Below are 22,620 nucleotides of genomic sequence, written 5' to 3' on the forward strand. Positions count from 1 at the left end.
GAATGGCTCTGGGAGCTTCCAACAGTGTCTCCAGAACTGACAGGGAAGGACAGAGGTGATGTTGCTGGGCTCTTGGATGGTGGGAGGCTGAGAGGCAGCAGGCACAAGTTTAAAAATCAGACTTTCACATGGGGATAAGCACAGCACAGAAGTGGAGTCAGGGCCCAGAGACACTTGCTGTCTCCAGATCTGGGGCTTTCAAACTATGACTGTAAAGCCTTGGGTAACCTAGTCCACGTTCATTGCCAAGTCTCTTCTGGGGGAGGGGTATGGACCTCCAAGGGTGCCTGCCAGCCTGCATGAGTTGGTGATTCTATGCAAGTAATCAGAACAGGCTATTTCCTTATCCTATCCTTATACTCTTTGTAGAATTAAGGAATATGAGAATGCACTTAAAGCAAAATACCATCAGCAAGGAAGAAAACTCACTTATACTCCAGACTGGTGTCAAAGCAGCAGTCTTCTAGTGCATCCAGGGACTTCATTAGGACTAAATTAATCTGTTGACCAGATACATCACTGCAAAAGCAAAAGCAAAAGAAAACAAAATTAGAAACATATCTCAGCTCTTTCAAACATGTAAGATATTAAACATCATGGTAAGACTGAACGGGCCAATAAATAGAGTTCTTTTCTTCAGGAGGTTCTCATACTAGTCTTTAAGCAATAACTATGTGACTGGTCAATTGTGTTGTAAGTACAAAGATACACTTTTACACAACTAATAAAACAATATTCAGCTCTTAACTGGCAACCATTACTGCTACAAGATGCAGAAAGAAAACCAGAGCCTAGGATTTGTAAGATGTGCCTGACAGTAGGAAGAGAATACTGACAGAATGATTTCTTGTAAGCTGAAAATCAATGAAATTTTAATATATTAGCTTCATAAATCTCTCTCTCCACCTCTTCATCTAACTTACTGAAAAAGAAGGAAGCATTTACACCATTACAGGGACATTACAGGGACTCCATTATTATAAAACATGTGCGGTTATTAATCTATGATTTGATATGGGATATATCTACATTCCTATAAGTTTTGCTGTTGTTACAAGTCAAAGCCTTGAAGAATGTGCATGATTAAGCTTGGAAATTATGCAGGGCAGTGGAAGTGGTAAAACTGACACAGTCTGTAGGAAATTTTTAGATACAATTTACTAATTTCAATACCCCTCATCAAACAAATGAACAAAACCCAAAATAAAAATCCAAATGCCAAACTGATCTAATGTCATTTAATGTCTTTTAATACTTGTGTGTAGGTCAGTTGTCACCACTAATCATCCAGAGGTAGTCCATCACCAGACAACGTGGCTGCATCAGAGGCAGCATGGCATCAAGACACCAAAGCATGCAGATCAGAATGGGGAAAAGCTGCACCATGTCTAAAAAAAGGCAGGTGTGTTTGAAACATTAGCTCCATTGAGCAAATTAACAACTGACAGCCAAATTTGCTTGATAGCTGTGCTTATGCACAAGTTAAACATGTGTTATGGGTATACAGAGAGAAAGAATGAATCCCTAGCAGTTCGAGGAGTGTAAAGCCAAACCTACTTCTTTCTTTCTCAGGAATTTTGCAACTGAGATACACACTTCGTTTAAGGTAGCATCTTTTACCAACTTCAGAGCATCTCTATTGCCAACGTAGCTGTAGCAGCACACCTTTATGGCAGTCCATTGCACTACTTCTGCTGCAGCTCCATCCCCATAAACATAACTCACAATGCAAGTGGACACTACCTAGTGTCCAGAGGACCACTTGAATTGTTTAACAACTAATCTCCTCGGGTAGCTATTTCCCTTTAAAAGCAAATGTGTGGCTCCTGTAGCTGACTGCTTTGTACATGTGTTTAGGATATTATGAAGATCAACCATTTATCCTGAAAGAATGGCAAAATATCCAGGATAGCACCTAGTGTGTGGAGGTTGAAGACTGATAACAAAAGATACTTTCAATTCATGAGGGACACTGCAAAGCCCTTCAAGAATCATTTGCCTATGACTTGTAAATACTTTAATTTCTTATAACTTACAGGTATATGTAGAAAAAAGGAAGTTATTTCACACACTCATTACATGTTATAATCCTTACCTTACTTTTTCTTCATACAAACGTGAGATAAACATCCCCAAACCAAGGCCCACGTGGACTTGAAGAGCCTGAGACTCATCAGCATTTGGCTTCCCAGGTAATCTGTCAGTCAGCATATTCAGGACCTCCTCAATCCTCTCCTTGCATGACACTACGAAAACTGGCACCAGGAGAGACAAAGCAGTGGCTGCACAGGAACGAGCGATAATACTCGCAGTATTTTCACCTGAATAGGATTTCTAGAAAAACATTAAAATTACTTTATTTTTTCTCCTGGCAGAAGGAAATAAAATTCCTTTACAGATAGTAATACTCAGCATTTTAGGAATTATAAATAAATACATTTATAGCAAACAGCAGCACAAATGTATTGCAATAAACAGTATTTCATGGAATTGCCTGTGATTACATTTTTATTTGCCTTACCTTGCAGGCAGCTAAAAACTAGGGTAATTCAGAATATACTATCTAAGTGTAAGTAAGATTATTAAGTATGAAACTGAAAATAAAGGATGAGATAGGATACAACTAGACTTTAAAAGCCATTTTGTGCATAAATACATCCGTCTACTTTATTTTTCACCTTCCTTGTTAAAATATCCAGCAGCATGATTAGAAGGGCAAACAAAAATCAGCCATGATCTTAATAAACTTCTGTAATTACAACACAGGAAGAACTTAGTGAGCTGGAAAAAGCAGTAGCTCAAAAGCACCACACCTAACATGACAAAATACGCTATCTTGCAAGATAACCAGTAGAGATGCTTTCTAGCAGGAAGATCCCTTAAAAAGGTTTTCAGTTCCGCTCCCTTTTGATAAGCAAAATACACACAGCTACCTCTACTTATAAAAAAGTGGCTTGATTCTAATTAGCCTAATCTATATTTCTCAATTTCTATATGAAACTTTGTAAACGAAAAGATAAAAAAATCCCATCAGAAGGAAAGGCACCCTAAGATGGTGATTGCTATTGTGTGCTTTAAAATTCTGAAAGCATGGGTTTTTTTTCATTTTTTTTATTAGAGTGTATCTTTAGAAATTAAACATTAACACTTCATTCCATCTTAAAACTACCTCTTTTAAACAGCATTATTTTAAAAGGCAGGAGTCACAGACAATTTGGCAAGAACTGCCAGTGCCAACCTAGCAGTATAATCTCCTTACATCCAACCAGTGTAGCATTTACTTAACACTACAATTGATTTCGGTGATCTTTGTCCCCTATCACTGATGACAGAGGTCACACGCCAGAGACGACTCATGTCCACCAGTAATTTTCAGCTTTTTGATGCAACATCTCACTGTGGGACTTACTACAGTTCATGAATGCAGTTAATAAAATCCCGGATAGAAAACATTAAGATAACATCAGAAGGCTGGTATTTGGCACTGTACAATTCAAGTTTCCGTCTTCATCCATGACACAAAGTCTCTCCAAACTGGTCATCTGGACCAAATATAGTCAAGAGTTAGAAATACCTCTCTCTTAAGGTCTACACTAAGCTTTCAGTCTGTCTCCACATCCAACTTAAGAACTGCCAGATACTTACATGACTTGAGAATTTCAGGCTGGTTATCACACTGTAAGGACATTTGATTCAAAGTCTACTGGCCCACAGAGGTTCAAGAAATACTGTATAAGATACTGGCTTCATAACTAGTAGGTTTTAAGAAATTATAACACTTCAGAGCTCTAATGGATGGTGTCAAGAATTTGATACTGTGGTGTCCTGGTTTGGGCCAGGATAAAGGTGATTTTCTGTCTTGTAATTTTGCTTTCATCTAAGTTTCTTGTAACTAATTGCACTTGCTGAAATTAACAGCAAGTTTCTCCGACAGTGTCTGCTTCCAGGACTGATAACGCTCAATGTTTATAGTTACAGCTAGAGAATGGTGTGCAGAGCCAAGAACACTGCTCAGTTCTGTGGAACAAATTGCCCTCTGGAAGGAAAAATGGAGTAAAAAGGTCACACCTGCAAACCCTCCCTTAGGGAGGAACAGACAAGACAGATGGCCAAAATTGACCAGAGTATTCCATCCCATACACGTCATACTCAGTATAAATTTGAGGGATCACGAGGGTTAAACCCCTTCTTTCCTGCTTTTCTTTCTTCACCTGTCCCTGTTTGCTTCAGCACCCTGGGAGGATTCCATCAGTTTATCTGCCTGTGGTCCTGATCCGTGCCAGCCTGAATCTGTGCGTTCCTGCCTCCAGCTCCCAACTGCTGCCGACTCCAGGAGTCCAGCCTGGACTTTCCCAGGGCTGCCCTGCAGCCTCAGTGGTGACATGAGAGTTACTGGGGGAGAGCGGAGAGGAATGTGGTATAAATTTTCCTGTATATTTGTACCTATTTAGTACCTATTAGTACCTATTTCTTCCTTTTTATCATTACCATTTCATTAAAGTTGTGTTGTTTAGTTTCCAACCCGTAAGTCTCTCTCCCTTATTCTCTACCCTTTCTTTATCAGGGAAGGGAGGGGAATTAATAGAGAGCATCTGGCATTGGGTTTAATAGCTGGGCCAGTGTTAAACCATGACAGATTTATTGGCACCCAACGTGGGGCACATTGCTGGCAGTGGGACCCTGCTGTGCTGTGCCTGCACAGGCATTTCCCATGGACCACATGGAAAACACCAGCTGCCCTGACAGGCTTGAATCTGACAACAGGACGCAGTGGTCAGGATGGCCATGGCAGCAGCAGCTGCCTTTCATGATGAAGTCACAGAAGTCATAAATTTGAAGAGGCTCCATTCCTATTAGAAGGTTTCCTATTCTGGTTTTGTACACACATACTCTGTATTCTAAGTTTTCATGGTATTTTTGTTTTTAAATTTTCCTTCATTTAAGTGTCCTCACATGTCATTTTTAGTCTTTTGGTAATAAGGCTCAAGACACTGAGCCCAACTGAGCCAAAACTCAAGACAACCCCAAATATAAGCAAAAAGCACAACTAAAGGAAAAGACAAAAGCAAGAAAATTTTGATTTTCCTGTATTACAACTACTAAAGGGAGAATAGAACCAGGAAATGCTAAGAACTCCAGGTATGAAGCACAGATATTTTTTTAAACAAAACACATACCTGATAGAACCATGGGAAGACTTGACCTTTAGGCTGATAGCGGCTATTAACAATACTAAGGAGAGTCTCTGTGACCATAGAAATCCATTGCGTTGTGGGAAGAAAATCAGGTTCAGTCTGCAAAAATCACACCCAAAAATTCACTGTTATTCTTTATTAAATCAGTTCATACCTAACAGAAGCTCAGCAGCTGATATTCCAGCTATGATCCATGAGAAACGACATTATTTTCATTCTTTAGTAAGTAGCTTAATTTACTTGCCAGTGCTGACCCTCTGCAACTAATTTTAATCATACACAGCAAGCAAAAATTATGAGAAAAGAGGATTACTGGGTTTCATTGTACTCTAGCTCTGTATCTTAACTGGCAAAACTGACAAATGTGTTAGTCATTATGTTTCTTGTGAGAAGGGACCGACATGTTCTACCTATTTTTGTATAGATCACACAGCAGCTACCAGATGGCATGCATGCATTTATTGATTCATTCATTCAGCAAGGTGAAATTTGAACGTCAAAATGTGAAGTACTCACCAGCCTCCCAAACATCTGGTTATATTGCTTCATTACAGATCACTTAAAGTAGAAATCTCTTTCTCAGATGGACTTACCTCAGGCACCCCTTCAGTGTCTGAGGAAAGGCTGCTTTCGTGTTTGGCTACAGCAACAGCAAGTCCAGTTAAGGCAAAAATAGAATTTCCCTTCACCACTGGGCTCTCTCTGGACAGAAAAAGAAAAACAGTTCAGAAGCATAATAGATTTAACAGGAAATAAAACATATATCTCAGTGCAGGAAAAGTTATGCTACAAGTGATCCAGGAAGGAAAGCCTTTGAACCAAGCAACTTTATTTTGCTGAGCTACATGACAGCTCAAGTTTTTGCATTTTACCTGCATGAATTAGTGAAATAGTGGGTGAGAAAAGAGTTTCAGCCTTTTTTTCTTGTCTATCACATAAAGCCTATCACACAGAAAGTTGTACAGAAACAGAAGCTTGCTTCCCTTATAATGAGGGCTGCCAGCCCTCAGGACAAGTACCAATCACAGAAATGTTAGAATCACAGAACATTTTGGGTTAGAAGGGAGCAACTGGTCTACAAGCACAGACTGACAGCTCATATTAATCTTCTGGTCCATCATCACCCCCACATTCTTCTCCTCATTCATTTTCTTCTCCCAACCTGTGTTCATTCATGGGATTGCCTCAACACAGGTGCAGAGCCTTGCAGTTCTTCTTGTTGAACTCATGCATCAAACGAAACATCGGAACCCATAGTTTGCATAAGCCCAGGTCTCAAGCCTGTCAAGGTCCCTATATATCAGTAATGCATCAATTGGTCCTTCCTAGTTCCATTTTCTACAGAAGACAACACATCTCTATCTTCAGACAGAGAATACAATACAGGCAGGGGCCACTCCACTGCAGTGGTAGCTGTTCAGAAGATTGAACAGAGCAGCCATCACTAAAATCTCACATTAGAAAAAGGTTTTGGTTTAGTTCCCTATGCTGTGAAAACATTAACATAACAGAAAACTATAGGTTTTAAAGAATACTAACTTCTACCACAGTGCCAATTTTTACTTTTAAGGAAAGAAAAAAAAAAAGTCCACCACCTAACAAATGAGAAAAATCAAACTGTTCAGTTTCATGAAAGGATAGATGTCAATATGCCAGTCATTTCCAGAAAAACATTTTGCAATATAATGCTGCTTGAACTTTTAATTATTTTTCAATAGCAGCTGAATAGTACAATGTACTAGATCACTTGTAACCTTGCACTCGATCAGCACAGTGTACTACACCTTTTGCTTTGTCTTCCATTTCAAAACACTTCCTCAACTGTTGCTGTAAAAATACAACCCACTAAAAATTTAGGCATTTAGCCTAGATCCAAAGACTTTATTTTCACAATAAAAATATTTTCTGGACTCAGCGATCTTCAGAGGACCCTTCCAACCACTGACATTCTATGATTCTGTAAGACACACAGGTCTTAGTAGTATATCATTGACCTCTCCTGTCTGGAACACTGGAACTATTCTCTTCTTAAAAGATATCTACAAATTACACAGCTAGGTGCTTAGTTAAGTTCTGTAAAGTCTCTGTGTACATCTTGTCTTCAATAATTTACCAATTTATGTGCAGCATGTGTTATTCATCAGCTTCCAAAAAGGTTATATTTCACGATGTACTTCAGAGAGAAACTTCTAAACCTACATACACAGAAAACTGGATGCTTTAAATTTAATGAAGGCAAAACTCATCACCTCAACAGGCTCCATGAGGAAAAAGAGCAGTGTCTTACTCTATATTGAAAATATTTGGGAAAAGCCCAGTATTTTCTTAAAAGAAAGTCAGTAAGCACAAGAATTTCTAGAGAGGTGATCTATGGTCAGGAAATCCCTCTGCTGTTACCTAAAGAAAATTCACCACTCCCTCATAAATTAGCCCATGCTTCTACCTTAAATAGTTTTTTGCTGATGAACTTCTATATCTAAAATCATACCTTAATTGTGAGACACAGAATATGATACATTTAAAGTTTATTATTTTGTTCCTTTTTCATTTATCACTTTCTGCTTCCTTATTTTAACACAGCAAGTTATTGAGTAGCTTAAATATCAAATATATCTTCCTATTTCATCCTGTTTTAACTGACTACTTCAAGATGGACTGATGTGCAAGGAAGTGGAACCAGAGGGACTACTTTAAATACTTGAACTTGAATACTTGAATACTTGAATACTAAGTTAAAGAAGGAAGAAGTTCAAGCCTTTGCAGAAAGTCTCATTTAAAATCTCTGGAACTTTCAGTGCACACAGGTACTTCAAACTAGCCTTTTCTACAATTACAAGAACAACAATGTTGGAATGGTCTATGAGATGGCACTGTAATTCTCTCACTAATGACACCTTTATGATTTTCTAAGTACTTGTTCTTATGAGGATTTACTACTTCTGACACTTCTGCTTAATCTGATGCAAGTAGCCAATTTCTAGTTAACTAGCAACAAAGCATTAAATAGGAAGAAGGTAGCTGCCACGGGAGGGCAAAAGGAAGAAATCAAAACACTTCAGTAGGCTATAAAGAAAGATTAAGACTCTCACTGCTACCTGAAAGCCATGTGCTAGTTCTAACAACAAATAAGTAAGCCTAGCACAATCTCACCATTATGTAATTTCCTGTACTTAAGGGGCAACAGAAAGACACCTGACAAAAAAGTGGGACAATTTTGAAGCATCCATACTCCAGTAAAGACAAGTCAATTTATAGATAAACCTACCTGAGGCAAACATTCTTCTTGTTAAAAATAGAATAGACAATTAGTGCATATAGCATTATGCATGCTTTACTCAGTAAGGCATCAGCCTTTCTAGTAGATATAGTCAGTGGCAAAAAATCTCAAACCACAAGGTGGCAACAAGTTCCTTTCCTGAACAGCAGTCATATGAAATAATAAAAATGACAGGATCACCAACTGCAGAAAACATTTTCTTATATCTTTGTTACAAAGATAAATCATTATCATCTGTAATAAATTTGCTGCTCTTACTTGGAAGCAACCTTGATGACATCAGTCAACATATCTCTGACCCTGCAACAGAAACAGAAAGAATTTACACATTAATAATATCATAGCATTAGCTCAGGTAATTTTCCCATATGACTTACATGTGTCCATTCTAGGTTAACAACTATCTCATCTAGGTACCAGGAGATATAGCACAAATGAATCACAAGCATTAGAATTCTAAAATTGTAAAAAATGTACCAGTCAACATTTCTTCATGATCATGTACACTACCAAGGTTTATAAAAGGTTCTTATTTGACATTCATACCACTTTTTGTAAAATGTAGGTACATGTGATAGACATGTGTTCTTCCAGTGTATACACAGAAGTTTCCACATAAATGCTATTCCTTAGCATAATTAAATAAGAATGTTTTACAACAGATTACTATTTATCCAACACTTACTATACTCCTGCAACCCTCTATGGGCTACTAAACTACTAGGCAGTACAGTAATCTGAATCGATTTAAATGAAAGCCATAGTTGTTACAATCTTTAAACACATTACTACAGTCAATGTATAATAAGCTACTTGTCTGCATTTGTTTAGTTTTGCATTCATATCAAGACAGAAGAAGAGATGAAGTGAAATGTCTATATTGCCAGGTTTGAGTGAGGAAGGAGATCCTCTATATTAAAACACACGATACCATTCTGGCCATGACTGTAATCCCACAGAAAAAAAGATATGCTCCAATCACAGTTCCACAACACATGATTGAAAGACTAAAACTGAATGCTTCATAAAATAGGACCATGTTAGAAGACTGTTATTCTCAGGGTTTAAAAGAAACCTTCTCAGGCTTGCCTTGGCAGCTGTATTGTTTTTGCACACAATTTCAAACTCATCTAACACTAGGAATACACCAGCCCGGCAAACAGTAGTGCAAATTGCACAGTACTTAATCAAGCATGGACACAAATCTGTACCAAGGTGCCCTCAATCAGGTTAAACTCAATAGGAAAAACTAATGCTTGACAGGTATTAAAGTTAAGAGTCCTGAAGCACCAATAAATAAAAGGGGAACAGGAAAAGACATGTAAGACATATAGGGCTTCCAGTTCACTTACTGCTTTGATTTCTCAGGGAATTTTGTTAATTTTTGACATAGGTTACATTAACACTGATCAGGAAATACAGAGCAAAAATTACTTCAGGAGAGATCTGCATATGCAGCATTGTTAGAAGCATTCTTCTCACCCCAAAAATGTTCTTCCTTTATACCCAACCAAGAAAGGGATCAGGCAGAGAAATGACAGCAAATGTTTGCATTACTACATAAAGAGTCTCTCCTACAATACTGTATCACTCTGGATCTTACTGTGAAACCCTCCAATCTAGAATTAACTGGAATAAAAACAATAGACACAAATTTTACATTCCTCTTGAGTGGCACCTGGTAACATCTTTTTGACTTAAACAGGCAAAGGGCATTTTGGTTTTCTTTGTATATGCTTTATTCTCAATGAATTTAAGAACAAGCATGGAAACAGACACTTATACTATACTCAGATATACAGCTCCTCTCTGTGAGGTCTCCCACTTTGTCTCCCACCTTGTTTTCCTGGCCATGTGCATACATGGGTAAACCCTGACAGACTGAGAGATACTCCTCGGCTGACTAAACCAGAAGTAGTCAAGGATGTGCATCAGGATGTGCCCCATATGCTTGGTTTTAAATAACATCCTCAGGCTCAACATTGCTAACTTACCACACCAACTGAGGTGTGCCTCAGTTCACTATGACATACATCATACAATGGCTTAGATTTCTCTTATTGAGGCATTTTTAGGAAGACAGCTTACTTAATCTCTACAACTAAGTTTTGCTCTCTGCACAATCCTTCTGCTTTAACAATGCAAGATAGTTTTCCATTCCTTACAGTTGCTTGTCCTACAAGGTTTCAGACGTTACAGAGCTGAGGTACCTATGAACCTGTGCATAAGGGAATCTTGACAGTAACCCAGTAGTCTCTTTCTTCCTGTTCCCCCTACCACCTTAGTTATTGTATCTGCTGTTGGGGTTTTTTTTCAGTATTGCCCACACAGTCTCTACACCTGCAAAACTAAAAACTTTGAAGACTTGCCTTCCTCTGCCACTTCAAATTGACATGACAAGTGAACAGGAGCAGACAAGCATTTCCTTACCAGAGCCAGGCTGTGAATTTTTTGTACTGCACCTCTTCGGGGTTGTCTTTTCCATGTTTTAACTGCATATCCAGCTCTGCCTGCCTCCCCTGTGGAATTACAGAATACATTAGAAGGGGACCTTACATGGCCAATCACCCTAAGATTTCTCAGAGAACACTTGGGTAACAGATGTAGCACTTCACTTAAGGGCTACTTCATAAGTGAACTTGACTGCTTTCATATGGAATTCTTCTGTAACACACAATATGTAACATAAAAGAATTCATAATTTTTTATTCTGAGTAAGGAAAACAAGCTGCAGATGGCATAAACAGACACATAATGAGACATTTCTCCCAGTTCATTTGAAGAGACAAGTTGCCTTGAAACATGGTAGAGCAAGCAGTGAATGAGATTTAGAAGTCTGCTAGCTAGCAGCAAAACATTACTATCTTGATTTGCTACTTAAAGTAGAATTTATCCCCCATTTCTGTTCTGTGGTCTCAATCTTCCTGTGACCTCCTACAACAGTTCTTTCTGCACCTTATAGGAAATTATATGAATTCTGACCCTAACACCTGTTAACAGAACATAATAAGGAGCTTTTCTTTAATATTCAGTCTCCATCTGTGAGACAACTACGTCTGAACTTGTTTGGGTTATCAGTTACTGCTTCATAGTAGGTTATTAAGCTTTAAATGAAAAATACAGGCAGATAAGCTGTGTTTTGCAGGCACTGAATGCTGGTAGTTTGCATGTGCATAAAAACCTAAGAATACAAAACACGTCAATCCTGTAAAATCCTGATGTCACTCAAAAGGTCCTTCTTCACAGAGATTAAAGAAGCATGTAAAATACATTAAAGAGAAGGATGCATAACAGCTGTGCAAAAATCTAGTGCAATGACCCCAAACATGTCAACACTGGCTTAGGTTCCGAACTAAATCAAGACCTGCAGGGTCATCATGATGACATTGATTTCAGTATCAAAAACATTCTGAACACATGAGCTGGCAAAGGTGCTTAACCATGTGAGCAGACATAATGAAGGCAAGAGGACTTTTAAGTGTCCAGAAGTAAAAAAAAACCAAAAACTAGTTTTTCAGTGAAGTTGACTCTATGAACATCTACCTCCAGACTGTAGAAGTCATCACTCTACTCGCTGTTCAGAAATAATTATGTAGTAAAAAGAATACTAATCTTAAATGTACTATAAATGTCCTGTAATGTATATAAATGTATTATAGAAGTATCAGGAGTAAGTAAAGATACTAAGCCTCCAGCAAGGGATTCTAGAAGCAACAGAACTTAACCTGTAAAACAGCATGAATTCATAGAGGTTTTCAGAGACAGGACTGGTAAGTAAGTGCCAAGCTTCCCTGAAATCTTGCCTTACAGGGGAAGCAAAATAGGAAAGTAATTAATGCAACAAACAATGGCCCCCTCTGTAGGTACAACCTAAAATTACAACCTGGACAGCTGCTTCTGGTTTTGTTATGGGGCTGGCTTGGCTTAGAATCTGATTATTTTGCTGATGTACAAGATAAAAACTTGTTTTGAACATGTTAGAGGAGCATATGTTTGGCTGCAGAGCAAAACAAGGAACAGTCAAAGTTTCTAGAATTTGCTCTGAAACTTGAGCTGCTCATTTTGAAAGCAGATGGTGTAGCCTGGAAATACAAACAAGTAACTCTTCTAGTAGCACAACGACTTCTAGAAGACAAATATTTGTTAAAAGCTTTTTAGATAATTTTCCTGTTGAAAAAGAAACCTTACATTGCTCCAGATATCACCTCAGCTAACTTAATTAATACTTCCTAATCACTACATAGGGTGGAAAAATCGTAGGACGTATCAGTCCCTTCCAGTCTGACAGCATATAATGCTGGTTAAGAGAAATTCTTTTTAATGAATCATTCCTCAGTAGCTGCTGTCTTCTTGGTGATACTATTATAACCTTTCTACCCAAAATAATTATTTAGAGTTCCAGTTAAAATTTCACATATAAAAATTCTAAGAAATTACACATTCTACAACTTGACACAGGAATGAGAATCTGAACTGTAAGGAGAAATTATACTTCTACAAAGTACCCCAGATTGTCCCGCCATGAACTGAAGACTAATCGTATTTTTACCTCCTATTCGTAAATTTTAAGGAACAACGCAAACTTTGCTTTTAAATCTTTTGTAATTTGCATGGATGCTTTTCCTGGCAAAATGAAATTCATGCCACTTGAATGAGCATTAATGTGTACAGTAACAAGTATCTCAAAATTACCTGAAGGACTGCACTGTAGGTTCGACTCAAAAATCCTAACCAGGCCTGAGGCAGCAGCATGGAGCGGTGCCATTCAGAAGGCTGAATGTTGACCTGTGCAACACATCAGAACGTTTAGAAACAGTTACATTAAGTCCCACATATGCAAAATGTGTACCTCCTCCAACTTAAAATTTGCAGGCAATCATTTGGTCACACCCATAGGACATCAGGCATCGCTGTAAGAAACTGAAACGATAATGCACTTTGTTCTCCCATTAGGTTTTACCCACATCAAGTTATTTTCAACTTTGCAATGAAGGCAGACAAAATTGGTCCCTTCAGGTAGTTCAAAAGATAATATATCCCGCAGAGAGCAGAATTATATGAGGCAATAAGCACAACCATGCTAGCCCCAGTAGGTAAAAATACATGCATAGCAATATACAGCAGTCTGTATTTGTTATAGTTTTAGAGGCTTCTAAAAGCTTTAAACAGGCAGTTAAATATAAGAAGGTAACTATCTAAATACAGGAGATTATTCGAAAGAAGTTACTATCCATGGCTGAGGTATAAAAAACTGTGCTCCAGTACCAAGTTCAAACTTCCATTAAATAAATTGATACAAAAAAACCCCAAAACCAAACAAAAACCAAACCAAGCCAAACAAATAAACAAACCCCAAAAACAACCAACAAAAAAACATCAAAACCCAAACCAAACCAAAAAACCAACCAAGACAAAAAAACCAACCAAAACAAAAAAACCCACAAAGTTTCTCTCCAGGAAGTGCCCCTATAGAACTTAAAATAGGAAAACACCAGCACATCGAAGAAAATTTAAGGAAATATGTAACAGCTCTCCCTGTCAGCCTCCACACCTCACACAGGTCTGACAGACTCAGCTTCACAACAAAAAAATAACTCAGTCAACTACACAATCTGCTGTGTGTACTCAAACTTTCCTCAGGAGCCCAAGCTTATTCTCTTCAGTGACCACTATAGTTAACTGGCTTGAACACTTTTCTGGGGGACATCGAAATACAAAACTGAAGTTGGGTGATCCCAGTAACAAGGTATTTTCTAGCCACGGTAGCATAACAAAGTAATTGCAGTGCTAAATTCAATAGAATGAGTCACAGATTCAAGGCCACAATGTTTTTCCAGACATTAAGAGTCCTACATGATATGTATACCTTCCTCTGCAACTTGCATGTTATTCAATTTATAACCCAAAATATATTAATGCACAAAAAATATTTATCACATCTTTCAGCCTTCTACAATGTTATAAATAGACGGATAAACGAGGGGAGAGTAGTGAAAGTGTTCTACCTTCAGCAAGGCTTTCGACACTGTCTCGTGGCATCCTCACTGCCAAACTTAAGGAGCATGGATTGTATCATGGGGACAGTGAGGTGGACTGGGAACTGGCTAAAGAACAGAACTCAGGGAGTTGTGGTGAGGCAGAGTTTGGCTGGATGCCTGTGTTCAGTGGTGCTCTCCGGCGGTCAGTACTGGGTCCAGTCTTGCTCAATATATTCATCGATGACTTGATGAAAGGACAGAGTATCCTTAGCATGTTTGCTGATAATACAAGACTGGGAAGGGTGTCTGACAATGCCAGAAGGCTGTGCTGCCATCTAGCATGACCTGGACAGGCTGGACAGCTGGGTGGGGAGAAATTCAACATGGGCAAATGAAATTCAACAAGGGCAAATGTAGGGTACTGTTTCTCAGGAAGAATAAACTCGTGTATCAGTACAGGTTAGGGTCTGACCTGCTGGAAAGCAGCTCTGGCAAAAAAGACATGGGAATCCTGGTCGATAGCAGGCTGACCATGAGCCAACAATGTGCCCTTGCAGCCAAGAAGGTAAGTAGCATCCTGGGGTGCATCAAGAAGAGTGTGACAAGCAGGTTGAGGGACATTATCCTCCCCTTCCACTGTGCCCTGGTGAGGCCACAGCTGGAATACTGCATCCAATTCTAGGACTCCCCAGTTCAGAAATGCTGGAGACAGTCCAGCACAGAGACACCAAGATATTAGGGGACTGCAGCATTTACTGTAAGAGGCAAAGCTGAGGTAACTGGGTCCATTTAGCCTGGAGAAGAGAAGAAGGGGGGGGGGGGGGGGGGGTGTCTCTTCGTTGCTTACAGAATATCTAAAAGGTGGGTGGGTGTCTGGAGGATGAGACCAGACTCTTTAGTGGTGACAGGACAAGGGACAACAGGCATAAACTGGAATACAGGAGGTTCAATCCAAATATTAGGAAGAACTTTTTTACCCTATGGGTAACAGTACTGGAACAAGATGTATAGAAAAGATGTGGATTTTCCATCTCTGGAAACATTCAAAACCCATCTTGTTGTGGTCCCGTGTGATTTACTCTAGGTAGTGCTGCTCTGGCAGGTGGGTTGGACTGGATCATTCTCAGAGGTTCCTTCCAACACCTACCATTCAGTGGTTCTCATACATGAGTCTCTATTTCCTTCTCTCCACAACTGTCTTAATTGCAGCAACATTTCATTAAAGGAGTATAGGAGTTCAAGTGTCCTTGCTTTTTAAAAGGCTTTGTTTTTCACACGCACAAACAACAAAATCTCTGTAATTAAAATTATAGCTGTGTATTGCTATACCTCTTCCTATTCCATGGTGGGTATACAGAATTGATTTTTTGCCACCATCCAATTATTTCTACTGCCTGTCTCTACCAAAAAGATGAAAAAAATGTATCACAACCATTAGGTCTCCATGGCCATAAGTTATTTAATGTCAGCACTTTCCAGGGTAATAAGTTTTTAATAAAGGAAAGGCAAACATCTCAAGCTGAGCTGAGATGGAATATATCTCTGTATCTGCTATGACCTACATTTTCTATTTCTAAACTAAAAGTACATGCCAGACTCCTTGAGTTATGGAAAAATCCTGAGTTGCAATCAAAAATTGTGCAAAACCTACCTACAGTTATTAATCTTGCCAGGCTTAATCCCAGAAGGTGGTTATTCTTTCTTTTATTCCTCCTATTTTATTTTTTTATGGAGACAAGTTGCTGTTAACATGTAAAACATTCCATGACTCAAGGTATGCAAAACTCTCCTTTCTCCATTATGTGCTCCATAGGTCTCCTCTGTAGAGAATGGATAACCAAGATAAACAACGAAACTCCCTTTGCCTATTTTACCTTCCAGCTTCATCTCCTCTATATTGTGACCCTCCTGATATACATAACGCAGTCCATATATTTTCATTATATGAACCTCATAACAAAAATGAAGGACCATGCTAAAGCTTCATGCTGTCTCTCAGTGGTGTTATTAAAACAGTTTTGAGTAAGTACTAATACATCCATACAAATAAATGCAATCTAAAAGACAACTGATTAAAAGAGATGACATACTCTACCCCTCAGCCAGTATAAATACACACTGTAGAAAAAAAGGAAATCTCCTCTTTTAATGATTCAATAACAAGAGCCCTTCCTTTCTACCCAAAATTTTATACACCCACTCCTCTCAACTCTGCTCCTCCAAACTGATAAGCAATCAAGGCTCCAGTCAGAACTGTTTGCCTTAGGTTCCCAAGGCATCTACAGCAAATCCAGTTTTCCTCTTTGCCTCTTCTCTGAAGCCATTTTAGACCTGTGTATTTGGATTTGTCTGGTTTCCTGGCAATCTGTGAGTTCAAAATATATTCCACAGTGATGCATAAGAGCAAAAGCAGACCTTCAAAACACTTCAGTTTGTGCTCATGCACAATATATAAAGCTTTAAATATATGGCATTACAAGCAACTATACAACATAGTCTAATCAGTAACATTATTAGCACCCTGCACATCTAAAATTTGTGGATGTGCTTGGTGACAAGCAGAACTGGTGAGAAGCTTTTGATTAATGAACTTTCTTCATGGTGCTAAACATTCTGTAGATATGTGTGTAGAGAAGAAGACAGAAGGGGACAGAGTTTTTTACCACATGATAAAGAACACCCAAGTAAAATTCATCTACAGCTGAAAATTATTTGACATAGACCTGAAGATTACAAGAAAAGTAGTGCTGATACCCACCTTTTCAGTACAGGAAACCAGCAGTCTTTATTCCTCTGTCATTAGATACCCAGTGATAACAGCTACTGCATAAAGTGCTGGTTAACTAATGCTAACATAGACAAAGCTGACAATAAGTGAAATTCAGATTCTTTTGAATGTACAATGCAGTTTATGTGTAAGAAGATAGTGAGTAGGTGGAGGCACAGAGAAGGAGGCTCAAGGGACTTCGGAACTAATGGCAAGTGGTTGTGAAAGGCTGCCACACTGCTTCTGGGATGTTCTTAGGAGCCAGCATTTCCAGACAAGACTGCCAAGAAGTTTTCAAGGAAGAGCAGCAGCATCTGAGGCAGCAAGAAACTGCATGGCCTAGGAGCTAGTAGCCTGAGCCTGCTGATCAATGCTTAACAAGGACACGCCTCTCAAAAGACACATAAATATTGGCAGTATTGGCCAAAACCTAATACAAGGAATGCTGGCAAACCACAGGAGATAACTACTGCTGTGCTTGAACACTTGTGAATACACATGGCACAAGTTTTGCCTTTTTGTCTCTAAGATGAAAAGCAATTTAAAATTAAATCAGAAGCTCATTTCCTCTCTCCAGTGAACTCCCACTAAAAATCAAACACCGCAGCAAGATCTAGATGAGCTTTCTTTCAGCACTAGTGCCTTTGCGTTGTCATGGATCTTTGTCTATTGCTCACTTGTTTTGCACTGACACGTAGCCAGCAGAGGGCACACAACACAAAATTAGTGAACGCTGAAATTAAGCATGTTTCTATCAGCTCCCTGGATACCTAACGGAGATAAGAACATAGAAATTATTATGTCATTAATATTTATGTGCATCATAGAATCTGCTGTAAAGCAGGAAGACTGGGAATTTCAGTAAGTTGTTTTACAAAGTACAAAAGGTTTTCACCTCAACAGCCCTGCCAACTCACATGGTTGCTAAATTCAGTTCAGCTCCACTAAATGTGTGGCTGTAAAAACTGTGTATGTCAGTGAAATCTTAAGGCATTTATTTAAATGCCCTTCTCATATATGAGACAGAGAAACTGCAGGTTAAGTGATTTAATAAATTAGGGTAGCATTATGTAGCCATATCAATGAAACAGCAGTAACACCTCCTTTAATCTTATATTTTGTTCAGAGGCTCTTTTTAATGTACTTGCATGCATATATTTCCAAATCCTCCCTCCAGTATTCCTTGTGAGAAAATAAAACAAACTTTCTCCAAGGTACATGATACTGATGAAAAGCAAAAATCTGTCAGATTTATTTCCTGAATACTGTTTCACCACTCGAGGAGATACATTCAGTATATTCAGTAATAGAAACCAGCACAAAGTAATGCATAATTTGAACTACACCTATTGAAATACCTAGGCACAGAAGAATGTGCTATCCTGAATTCTGCTACAGAAAATGTAATTATCACCTTAAGATATTTCACACACAAGGCTTGAATAAGCCCTTGAATCTACTGATTACACAAAAATAAACCAGGAAAGAAATGAGAAGGAGCTTTCCACTTCAGTGCTCAAAGATGCACGTCTTCACAGCACATCTAATAAATGCACTCAATATGGAAGCAGGGAATGCTTCTTCCATGCGTATACAGAATGCCTAACATGATTAATATTTGTAGAGCAGTATTTAATACTGTTCAGCTCAATACCCTCCCCCAACATTGCAATTGCGTCTGTAAATATCACGAATTATTTGCACAAAAAACCCTGTGCTATTTCCAACACAAAAAAGCACTTGAAATTTAAGGCACACACAAAGGCAAGACCATCCTTCTTCATTTTAAAAACACTGCATCAGTTCAGACTCTCAAAACCACTTTTTACCACATCTGTGCTGTAAAAGCAGGTTGCCTCTGTGTTTTTTGCATGTAGCATGAACTGTTCCCCTCCTCTCCAATAAAGGTACAAAGAAAAGATGGGTAGCTAGCTGAAAACCTACTAACTTTAACCCAGAACATACATTTACAGAACCATCAAAATGCATGGTACATGAGGTGAACATGTGGGACTATTACTTCTCAATCATTTTCACAACAAAGGTGGAGTGCAACTGGTAAGAGATTATTCCCATAACTCCTAGGAAAAGAATTACTCCAAAATCTGAAACAGTCACAGGCAATTATTAACTAATGCATCCCAGGTGACCATGATTAACCTAAAGGACTTCTTGCATGGTATAATCCAGATAGCTGAACAGAAAACAAAGAAAGCCCATGGTCTGTGTGACTTCTGACCACTGTGACTACAGTATCATACATGTAATCTCAAAGACAAGCTAATATGCTCTGTTAAATTACCAGTCTAATAACACTCTGTGGGAAAAATTATGTTCTTTCAAGTCACTAGTGACCAGTAAAGAGCAAACTCAATGTTTCAAATCTAACACTGCTTATTAAACTTTTGTTCTGCCTCTCACCAGATACCAGTTCAAATAACATTGGAACCCCCCCTTCTACATCTTTTTCTGACCCCATCTCACAGGTATTACAGCTGCAACAAATCCCTAGGAAATAGAATGAACCTGGCTCATTAAAGTGTAACAGTAAATTACACTTTGTTGTTGTTACTGTTAGATTTCAAAGACAGCTAAACACAGTTATTTATTATTTGAATGCCTCAGACTTTTAAACACACAATAAGAAATTCTTTCCTCTACGTATAAAATTGCAATCGGTTTTTTTTTGTAGTTGAATCTCAGGCATCACACTTCTACACATAAACAACCTCACAAAACTAAAACCAGTTGGCTTAAGCCCCACCCCATGCTCCAGTCTTCAAAAAAATAAATATAGTAATGGCACACACAAATACAGAGATGTGTAACCTGAAGGTACATATTCTACAGAAGCAATCATAGATCAAATCATGGAAAAGTTAAAAATGCTATTGTCCCAGTATAGCAATGTATTGGTTACTGCTAATCCCTAACTACAGAAGTGTCAACTGCTGGGGATTTTAAGAGACCAAATAAATGGATGCTTGCTATCTCCTCATTAATTGTAATTTCTTGGTGTTTACATCCACCTCATAGGTATCTCAAGAGTTTATGCCATTGCAGTGCTTCAAAGGAAACTTTTAACTTTCCTTTTAACAAAATTTCTTATGTTATTTATACAGTCATAGTAACAATCACAGAAAACTCCAACATAAAAAGAGTCAAAGCAGTAGCACAGAAGTGTCACTCTGGTCACATGAAATCCCTGAAAAAAACTGCTTAATGTGCTGTGTTGAACTCTGAAGCAATGACTTTGCAAAAACGTGTTAATTCCTATGGACTCTGCAGGGAAAATACAAGTCTAGATCCTACTAACTCGGTTTTCTTGGACCAGTTGTGCAATTTGATAGCTTTGCATCTTAAGATCCATGCTTTTACTTTTGAACTCTGATCCCCTAGAAGAAAACTGAGGACTAAACAAACAGGAAAACATAATATTCAGTCACATGAGCTCAGGGATTCACTCCTAGCCAAAGCCTCAAATACCTTCTTCCTGACAACCCTAACCCCAGCTATCTCTCTGTACAAGGAGGAAAAAAGGCACGAATAATTTTTTTGTCTTTTAAATCACTGTAGGCAGAGAACACAAGTACTGATACATTTTGGTCAAAATTTTGTAGGATTTTCTCTAAAAGCATGTATTAGAATTGTCTGAGGATGTTTTGTGATTAGGCTTATATTTCAAACATATTTGTATTTCTTCTTTGTATTGTCTCTCAGTCATTGTTAGGTATTCATTACCTCCACCCAATTCACCACATTAAAAAGAAAAAAAAACCTAGGCTTTGTCATGCAGACAATTTTAAGGTCATATTTGTATGAAGGTAGCTTGTTAGGAGAGGAAAGTAAATTTTTCATGTGCTGCTTAATGTTGTAATCTCTGCTGCTACATACAAATAAATAATTTAACTTTTTTACTAGTGACTGTACTGCACACTTCAGCAGGACAACAGGGAAAAGCAGCAGTTTAGAACTGATCTCCATCCTCCTGTAATTATATATAACATGTCAATAAATGCTTTTTATTATAACATAACTAAGTATGTTTTTCGCCAGAACCTCTGGTACTGAACCCAAGTCCCACAGAATGAAGCAGCTGCGTATAAGGTAGAGCTTTTATTTTTGAATGCTATGCAAGTCTACACTTCATTCATAAGATGTCTAGTTGAGAGGCATCCCTGCCCAGAGCAGGGAGGCTAGAGTAGATAATTTCTAAGGTCCCTTCCAACCTATGCCATCTACATCTACTCTACAATAACCTGTTACTCTAAATCAGCTCTTCAGACATATTTTGTAATATCCCTGTGGATTTCCTGTGTCTCTCTCTACTGAAGTACTGAAGTAGCTAGAAAACATTCATTGCTTTACTTGTACACTCCTGTGATGATGTGGGTTATCTCCAGTTTCTCCTTTCATCTTCAGCAGTAAAGATGTCAAGATGAAAAACTGACATCTATTAATTTGCAAGTTAAAGCTACTAATTTGCATAAATTATTAGATAACTCGAGATTTGTATTTAAGGATGGTTTGGTTTTTTTTTCAGTTACACTAATTTGAGAGAAGAACTTGCCATTTAAAGTACTTCATACTTTAAGTTGACACCTGTTGACACTTCTATAACACAGAGAGGGATTTCAATGCCCCAGTGCAGCTGAAGTGCAGAATGGCTTTTGTCCCTGGACCACTTGGCCTAGCTTCTGTGGGGATCTGTGTGGTGTCTCTGTGGACACAAGACATTATTAATGCTTCTTGGTCCTTTTGAACTGAAAAAACCACAAAGGTTAAGATGCTATATGATAAGTAAAAATTTTATGTCTGTCCTAGCATGTGGAAGCGTTTGAGATAGGGTACAGAGGTAGTAAGACTGCACTACGTAGAAGCAGCCCATTTTATCACAGTACACATTCACACATTTTGACTGGAAGCTTCAGGCAAACTGTGCTGCAGATAGATTTGCTAAAGAGGAAGCCAGTGTGTTTGCTCCAAAGAGACCAAGACAGTGAACAAATACAGAGTGAACAAGCAGGGAGCAGGACCTGAGAGCAAAGCTGTTGCGTGCCAGTCACGAACCAAAATCAAGACTCAGATATGCTCCAACCTGCAACCCATATCTCATTCATTCTACCTCTTCCAATCTCTTCAACAAGTACGGTACGACTGTTGGATAAAACTCATCCCTTTATTACACAGTTCTGTTTGGCTGTTAACATAGGACCCATCCTGTGCTTTGAAGAAAAGAATTCTCTCACAGAACAGCACAAAATCTAATTATCTTTAATAGCACCAAACTGCCTGTGTATGGGACAGAAAGAGGAGGGACTATTTAAGCACTTCTATCTTTGAAAAGCAGAACAAGAATTGCTGGGTGGAAAGAAGTATTTAAAGTGTCCAGATATTCATACA

General features: G+C 38.4%; 1 protein-coding gene across 2 annotated transcripts in view; it reads right to left on the reverse strand.

Annotated features, from left to right (window-relative positions):
* The window catches only part of FOCAD (focadhesin), a 98,845-nt gene that overhangs the window by 23,065 nt on the left and 53,160 nt on the right, over positions 1–22,620 (reverse strand). For both annotated transcript variants that reach the window (XM_030467661.1, XM_030467660.1), the window contains exons 22-28: positions 13,165–13,257; positions 10,903–10,991; positions 8,731–8,772; positions 5,789–5,897; positions 5,178–5,294; positions 2,096–2,334; positions 430–519 (exon numbers count right to left, since the gene is read on the reverse strand). In XM_030467661.1, coding sequence (XP_030323521.1) covers positions 430–519; positions 2,096–2,334; positions 5,178–5,294; positions 5,789–5,897; positions 8,731–8,772; positions 10,903–10,991; positions 13,165–13,257 — 779 coding nt within the window. The remainder of the gene's footprint in view (positions 1–429; positions 520–2,095; positions 2,335–5,177; positions 5,295–5,788; positions 5,898–8,730; positions 8,773–10,902; positions 10,992–13,164; positions 13,258–22,620) is intronic.

Source organism: Calypte anna, chromosome Z (assembly GCF_003957555.1).
Source record: "Calypte anna isolate BGI_N300 chromosome Z, bCalAnn1_v1.p, whole genome shotgun sequence".
Lineage (NCBI taxonomy): Eukaryota > Metazoa > Chordata > Aves > Apodiformes > Trochilidae > Calypte > Calypte anna.